General features: G+C 42.3%; 2 protein-coding genes across 2 annotated transcripts; one reads left to right on the top strand and one right to left on the bottom strand.

Annotated features, from left to right (window-relative positions):
• Window positions 1-3247: 3247 nt before the first annotated feature.
• LOC147458545 (uncharacterized) lies at window positions 3248-4366 on the bottom strand. The gene has a single exon (XM_086513198.1). It carries the CDS (start codon window positions 4106-4108, stop codon window positions 3353-3355), a length of 756 nt encoding a protein of 251 aa, XP_086369324.1. The 5' UTR covers window positions 4109-4366; the 3' UTR covers window positions 3248-3352.
• Window positions 4367-6674: 2308 nt separating this feature from the next.
• LOC147458544 (uncharacterized) lies at window positions 6675-7211 on the top strand. The gene is made up of 2 exons (XM_086511864.1): window positions 6675-7052; window positions 7128-7211. The coding sequence occupies exons 1-2, from the start codon at window positions 6675-6677 to the stop codon at window positions 7209-7211; spliced, it is 462 nt and encodes a 153-aa protein (XP_086367990.1).
• The last annotated feature ends 1251 nt before the right edge of the window (window positions 7212-8462 follow it).

Genomic DNA, 8462 nt, shown 5'->3' with positions numbered 1-8462 from the left:
ACCCCCAGGCATCCACTAGGTAATATTTAAGATACCACGTGCAAACAAAAGAAAGGATTTATAATTAGGTACATTTACATAAAAATGTACTTACATAAAGGGTTTTTTAATTGAGAAAAGTGAAAATTTTCATACATGAGGGCTAGTTTTTTACAAAAATGCATACATAAGGGATATAAAATAATACTTGAAAATATACAGATAAGGGATATTATAAATACCTCTTGTTCGCACGAGATATATGCAAGTCTTACATACTGGACTCCCTAAGAGCATAACTACCATCTGTTGTTGAGGCAAAAATATGTGGAGGCAAGGATAGATGACCAAGGAGGCTAAGATAGTAAGCAGTAGCAGTTGCCTCTTCCCAATGAGTCTCTTTGAGGTGAGGTCATAGCAACACAACACACTCAGCTTCAATTAAGGTTTAATTCTTGTGTTGTAATCGACCATTCTACCGAGGATGAGCAAGAATACTATATCCATGCCATTTGTTAGCTTCATGAATCAAATTCCAAAATTGTTCAAAGGAGGATTCCTCACAATTGCCTTTGCGGAGAACTTTGATATTGTAGTGGATCTGATATTTTTTCACTGCAACTATAAAATTCCAAAAATAAGTGAAAGTTGCAAGTTTCTCCACCATATAGTATGCCGTTGTAGACTTGATCATTGTAATCAATGATGAACACCACGATGTATTCTATTTCAATACGAGGTGATACATGGAAGGGGCCACACACACAAGAGCAAATAGGATCAAGTGATGATGAAGCTTGTGAGGTGGTGATAGTAAAATGTGCATGGTGTGCTTTGGAAAAGATGCATCCTTCAGAAAATGAGACCGTTGGGATGTGTTTAGGAAGCCCTAGAGCAAGCTGGCACTGTGAGAGCTCATGCAAGACATGGTGGAAGATTTGCGGAGGATTTTTTTCTATAAAATGGGACGTTGACAACACATGATAGGGATTGCATATTAGAGTAGTTCTCAAGTGGATAGGGACGACCAACTTTGAAGACATGTAGATTAACTTGGTGACCATTGGTGTCTCTAGCTAGAAGCTTGCAACCTTCATGATTAAATGCCATTTCAATTCCTATAGAAAGAAGCTCACTGAGGAATATTAGACTTGTGTTTATTCCAGGAACATAGTATAACTTTGAGAGGGCATCGTGAAGACCATTGGGCATATCAATGATGATATATCCATAAGCTTCGACATGTTGGATATTGTCATCTCCTAGACAAACCTCAAGCAGGTGATCAAGGTAAGTGATATTAGGTAAGTAAGAGAATTGAACGGTCATATGATGTGTAGTTCCATTATCTCGTAGCCATAGATTGGTTGATAGAGTAATAATGTTAATAGCATAGAGTTGCATAGGATAAGGAGTGTTAGTATCATATGTAGAGATTTTAGCATATTGGGCTTGTTGACCAGAAATAGATGAAGAAGGCAATGAGGGCTTGGTCCCCCCTTGATGGTAAGATGGATGGGGATGTGGATAGGGATGAAGGAAAATGGGGAGTTGATTATAAATGTTAGTTGATTCTTGGGTTGATGACAATACTCTTCACCATGCCCATATCGATGACCATTAGAGCAAAGGTTTGATTTTTTAAAGATGATAGCGGCCTTTGTTGTTGTTGTAAGTGTGCTTGCATTGTTGAGGATCTCTCCAAGGTAGTTGAGGATTGTTTGGTTTCTTTGCAAAATTCTTTTGATGCTTGCCAGTAATATGAGCCACAGACATTTGAGGATCAGAGGTGTGCTCTCAAAGAGTTTGCCTTGCTTAATCTTAGCCACAACACTACAAGAGGTTATGTGCACTTGTGACGCTTTTAGCGATGGAAATACATTGGGTTTTTTTACTCTCCGACGTCGTTAAAAGCGTCGCTACGGGACCGTCGTTATAGACGTCTCTATATGCATTCAATGTGTGTGTATGTGTTGTTTATGCATGTGTGTACATTCTCTCTCTCTCTCTCTCTCTTTCTCTCTCAAAGACACAATGTGTGTGTGTGTGTGAGTGAGATTGAGTGGGAGAGAGAGAAAGAGGGGAAGGGAACATGAGAGGGAGGAGAGGAAAGGAGCATACTTCTTCTCCTTATGTGTGTGTGTGTGTGTGTGTGTGTGTGTTGGAGAGGGGGGGGGGAAGAGAGAGAAGGAGAGGAAGACCTCTTTCACAAGAGCGTCAAAACTCAAATCTGAGATCTGAGTTTTTGACGTTCTCGATTTATTTTTTTGAGATCTGAGTTTTTTACGCTCTCGATTTATTTTTTGCTCTTGTCAGCATCGCTATGAAACAAAAAAAATAGCGACGCTCCTAACGACGTCGTGGATTTTAACTTTTGAATGTCGCACTGCTAGCGTCGCTAATATGAAGAACCTCTTGTAGCGCAAGATTGTAGAGCTACAAATTTCAATTGTTGCTTAAGTAGTAATGGAAGCTCTCTAAGATACAAAGAGAGATGCTAATGAAAGCATAGACTACAATTGCTTTGGGATGGTTGGTTTTGATGCAAAGACTTCATCAAAGTGAAACCTGCCAGGCGGCTCAGTGGTCAAATTATAGAAATGAAATTAAGAACCACTGTCTAAATCAGTGCTTAAATCAAGGAGCTAATTAGGGGGAGAGAACTTTTATGCTAAATTGATGAGAGGTTTTACCTGAAGGTTATGGGTGAAATTCACACATATTGTAAAGACTATTACTTGTAGGCTACAAATACCTTGATAAGGCTATGGTCACGCGAGGCTTAGTTATCTGTAAGCCTCGATAGGCCTAACGATGGCAGGTAAGACAATTGTTACGATGATGAGGAAGCGCAAGTAGTGAGAGAGAGGTTGAGGCGCAACGAAGAGAGAGAAACAAAGGGCACATCGGCCAGCTACCGGCATAGTTTTTCAACTATGCTGAAAATGAAATAGTAAGCTTATTAAATCGGTGGCCTACTGCAAAAAGCTGCGCAACGTCAGATTCTATCGGCCTAAGTTACGAAAAACTAAGCCTCGCGTGACCTAGCCTAAGTTGAGTCTATCGGCGTGGTAGCGTTGCAATTAATCTCCTATCTGAAGCGCTCTCTCTCTCTCTCTCTCTCTCTCTCTCTCACACACACACACACACACACACATTCAATTTGATAGATCATCACCAAACAAGCAAAACTCTCTCTCTCTCTCTCTCTCACACACACACACACACACACACACACAAACTCAATTTGATAGATCATCACCAAACAAGCAAAACCTGCGACTACGAGACCGCTTTGTCATTACATTCGAATCGCGATACAGAATTAAGAGCATCTGTAAGAAGGACAAGTATCAATTTGTCTGCGAAGCAGCTATGATACAATCTCCCTGAAGAGCCAGCTCAAAGAGGGGGATGCAAAGTACACCACCAGAAATGCAGGAAACGCTAACAGTAGAGTAGCCACGAGGTGAACCATGAGGACAAGCGCGCAAAAAGGCAAAGCCCAGAATACGATGAAAATAAGCAGCAGCAGCAGGAAGGCCTTGGCCAGTAGCAAACCACCATTAAACTTCCTCAACCATCTCTGGAGAGAGAGCACTTCCGATTGCGGCTGCGATGATGGGAGCTCCCATGAATTAGCGAGATGAGTCGAGAGGGCTTGCTGATAATCAGCTGACGCGTCTTCTGAAGGCGTTTTAAGGATAGCATGATGATGACGATGATGGTACCTAATTGGGCGCCCGGCCACAGCTGCCCTTTGAAGAAGCCAGAGCAGAGAATAATTAGGGCGCGGGTACTTAATGAGTTTGGCGGTGGATGGGCGCCACACCAGCCTGCCCGACAAGCTTTGGCACCATGGACACGCTATCAGGAGCGGCAGCTGGACAGCAGCCACAGGCAGCTCCAGCGTTGCCCATTCCAGCCTCAGCAAACAGCTTTTGCAGAGGGAATGCCCACACCACAGAATGTAGGGCAGCCGAGAGCTGCTGTTGAAGCCTTCCCAGCACACAGGACACTCAAACCGTCGATCATCCTCCTCCTCCTCCGAGGCCTCTGTATAATTGAAGGTGTAGCTGCTGCTCCTTGAACATGAAGAAGAGCTCTCATTGTACGTGCAGGCCGCCATGCCAGCTACTGCACCCACGTCTCCTTCACCGAAGCGTGCTTCAGCAGCACCATATTAGGTTGCACATCTGTCCTGCTGGCACAAAAACTTGGCCTTCAGGAAGCAGCTATTCCACAAGAATTTGCATCCCCTCTCTCTCTCTCTCTCTCTCTCTCTCTCTCATAGATTTGAGAGACATATACAATCACACTGTACACACACACACAATCAATCCACCGGCAGTGGCCCCCACGTCGGGCGGTTGCTGCTGCTGTCGTCACTCATGTGTTGGCGTAGTGGTGCACATGGTCTCGAGAGTCGACATGGCAATCGGGAGGCACGGTTTCCTCGCTCCATGGGCTCTATGAGTCATCTCAGGATCAACGGCCTCGCTGGGCGCCTCGACAGTAACGTACGGAAAATATATTAATGGAGTCTGCTTCAATCTTTTTCAACAATCATGGAGCAACAAAATGCAAACAAAAGAGAAAGTAAACTTTAAACTATTACAATGGCCTTGTAGAGAGAGAAAAGAAAGTAAAAGCTCCCGGGACGATGTCCTTTAGTCTGTTATGTTGTGATGCCATGGCACGGTCTGTGCATAGTATGTTTATGATCATTAGCATGATAAGTGTATGATCATTTTTGGTTTTCGTAACTTAATCTAACTCACTTTAAGTAAGTATTGTAGAAAAGAAAATTTAAACTGTTGAAAATACGATTTGTGCCCAAAAAAAATAGATTTGTTCTCTCTTTCTTTCTCCCTCCCCCCTTACCCCTTGGGACTAAGTGACAAGGACATAGGAGGGTGGGATCTACAGTGAGAGGATTATGGTGTAGGGAATGGTCTCTGAGTGACCATTCTCTGTATTATTGTGATCGCATGGTGACCCGCGGAGGCGGGGATCCATTGACGGGAGCAGTATTACAGGGAATGGTCACTTAGGGACACTTAGGGACCATTCCCATCCTTCACAGTCAGGGGGATTAGGGCCAATAGAGTTTATCAATTGCACGACAGTGAGTTTATGGACATCAAGAGGTGCCGACAGTCAGCTCCGTGGATAGATTATGCGTGTTGAGTTGGCAGCACTTCTTGTTGCTGATTTGGCGCACACTGGTTGGAGACTATCGGATTTTCTTCCCACTGCTTGCGTGGCTGCCATCCGTGAGCTATTGGCTAGATTCTGCATAGAAAAGTTCGGTTGATGAATGGTCCTGATCGCTTGCCTTGTGACCCTCGACTGTGAAGGACCGTAGATATTCGCAGAAGCGTCAAAAGTAATCTCGGGCCCACATTCTTGTGAAGCGTAAACTCTCTCTCTCTCTCTCTCTCTCTCTCTCTCTCTCTCACCCATACACTCACACGAGTTTTGTCTTTAGTTTTCCCCCAACTATTAGAGGTCTTCTCTCCCCAAGAGGCCAAGTTTACCAACCCCCTTAGGCATTAAAAGAAAGTTGGACTCACTTTTGGGCCTTTCAGGTCTAGAGAGAGAGTGGCGTTCGACCAATGAGGAAGAGGCTAACGTTACGTTGAGAATCGACATTTTGGAGCCAAGCTCTTTTTAAAAAGGGAGAAAATATTATTTTTGTTCATCAAATTTCACAATTTCACTCTTTCAAAACATAAATGCCATAAGTCGTACTAACTCTGTACCGATGAATTTCAGAACTTTCATTGAAGACTCTATCTAGTATCTATGTTGCCGCCCAAATATGACTTTGAGTAGCTCTAGTTCCCTCTCAAAACTTTCTTCCCTTTTTCATATTTGCGCTAACTTTTCTGTGTATTCTAGTGCACACCATGACTACTTCTCGAAGGCCTAGCACTACCATTGACTCTGTTAGCATTTTTAACAGTTACAGTACAGATGATCAAGCATGGATACCATTTCGAATAACTAGCTGAAGTTGGGTACTACTGCAAACTAGGAGGAGGAAGAGGAGGCAACGCAATGATTTCGTGGAGGCTTTCAAGGGACAAGTTAAAGAGTTTAAAGTGTGTGCACAAAGCAAGCGGGTGAAAGAGGTCCTCATACAACATGCTTTCTAGCATGCAGACTTAAGGTTTCAAACATCTTCTCCAAGTTTTCCACGGCATCGACCCTACTGTAAGTTATTTTGAGCATCTCACTTAGTGCATGATTATATTCGAAGGTTAAGTGGTGGATGTTATCTTTGGTATGTTTCATATATTTATCCATCAAATAGGACGGATTGGCAACCAGTTGAGAGCATAGTTGGGATTTTTGATGCTTTCCATGCATTTATTGAGCAAATGTACCAAGGACAACACAAGGAACTTGCAGATAATGGAATATTCTTTTATGATGTGTCATATTTGGAACCGAGAACTTCCTTTGGTTGGGATCGTGTAGCTCCGTTATCACTTCCATCCTTTGACAGCAAGGATTGGTCTTTGTCAGCTTTGCAAACTAGTGAAAGCTTTAGGAATAGGTTGTTTCAGGATATACAAAAGTCCCTCAAGTATTCAATTACCACAAAAATAGTTCGGCTCGCACTATTTATGCCTCTTGAAGTGTTTGTAGATTTCTTATTCGATGAGCAAATAAGAACTATAGCAACAATGTTTATTTGCAAGTCTGTCAGCTGTTTGGACTTTTTAGATGATAATTGGGATAGGAAACAGTCACAGGGCAAAATTTGTACTTTGCAAAAGAAATCCATAATTTGCAAGTTTATTCTAAGCTCTCAAAATTTCATAGTGTCGTTTTTCTATTTTAGATATCATCTTTTTAGTGGGCAGCTTATTCCACTCGACCAAGATACAGAGTCTAGCCTCGAGAACAAACCTTTATCAATAAAGCTCTATTTTCGAGGCAGCCTACTTATTGTGATGGAGACAATGTCAAGCACAACTCTTGCACAGTTCAGGGTAGATCTTACATGTGAAGAACTTCTTCTTTTGCCGGAATTGTATGCATTTAGTCTCAACAATAGAAAGGTGCTTACTAAATGGATGAATTTTGATTGTCTTTAATACATTGAGACATAGAATCTAACTCTTTCTTCTTCTCAGATTCCAAGACGCAAGGAGAAAACAACATTGTGCAAGGAGTCCCTCTCAAATACACTTCACTTAATTGCTTCCACCGAAAGCTAGGTCACATACATTGTGCACGCAATGAGATTTGATGCCATGCAAACCATGATGTACTCTTCAAAATAACTAATACAGAGACATTTTGTCCTGCTCAAACAATGTTTAAAAAATGTACACTTTTCATTGTCTCAAAACTTTACAAATTGTGTTGTTTCTGTCAAGATGTATACAAAGAGAGATAGTTATTGCTCCCTTCCCTTGCTACTGCTCCCCTGTCCTCTCCCCCGGTTGGTGCCACTGGTCCCCTTCCCTCTCCCCCGATTGCTGCCACTGCTTCCCTGCCCTCTTCTCCGGTTGTTGCTTCTTCTCCCTCGGGGAACACTGGTCTCGGGCATCCTTTTGCATCGTTTGAAATCATGGGTCTCTTCCATGGCTTCCCATGCATCTTGCACCTGTGAAGCTTCCCTCTGTTCTTGCTCTTGTCGCTGACATGTAGCCCATTCCTCTACTTCTGTGGTGTCTGCATAATATTGATTGATTGCTTCTTGCATATTTCGAACCTCCTCTCGAGTCTAATGGTAGCGCTACTTCATTTCGTCAATGCGAGCCTGTTCGAACTCCTCATCTCTCGCCCCTTTCTCTCTTGTGCGTCTGTTTACCGAGATTATAATATGCTGGATAGCCATTACAAAAAAATGTCGCACATTGTTGGGGGTGTAGTAATTGAAGTTCCTGTAGAAGTGTGATAAGAAAGTAAGTAAAGATGTTGCTTCTTTTAATACAAACGTTGCAACAAACAACACGATTACTTACGTTTGGTACATCCAAAATTTGATTGAGGAGCAACAAGGTATTCAAAAAAGTTCACCAACCACAGCTATAGTCATCAACCTATGTGGGCACGATGACACGTTCATGTTGGATGGTAGTCCGTAGATCATGTTCTAACAAAACATGCTCTACACAGCATACAAATTTTTTTGCGGCACTGCATACATAACCACTTGAGTCAGTAACACATTACAAAGAGATACTACTTTCAAATGTATCTAGATGTGCCTTACATTTTTACACGATCATGAAACAACCTGCTTTGCTCGAAGTTTGCGTAGTAGACAATCTTATCTTCAAGGTCAAAAAACAATAGACTCCAATAATCACTACACCAAAACCATCAAAGATGAGGAATGAGATCCTAAATCCAACATGGTTTTTACAAGGCAAGAAGAAAGTCACGATTGATTGTATGCAGTGACTAGAAAACGCGCTAGATCAAAATTGACTCTGCTAAACCAGCCCAACAGAGCCAAA

This window comes from Adiantum capillus-veneris, chromosome 5 (assembly GCF_014529385.1).
Source record: "Adiantum capillus-veneris isolate H3 chromosome 5, ASM1452938v2, whole genome shotgun sequence".
In the NCBI taxonomy this organism is placed as follows: Eukaryota; Viridiplantae; Streptophyta; class Polypodiopsida; order Polypodiales; family Pteridaceae; genus Adiantum; species Adiantum capillus-veneris.
This window is presented reverse-complemented; position numbering and strand designations above follow the sequence as displayed.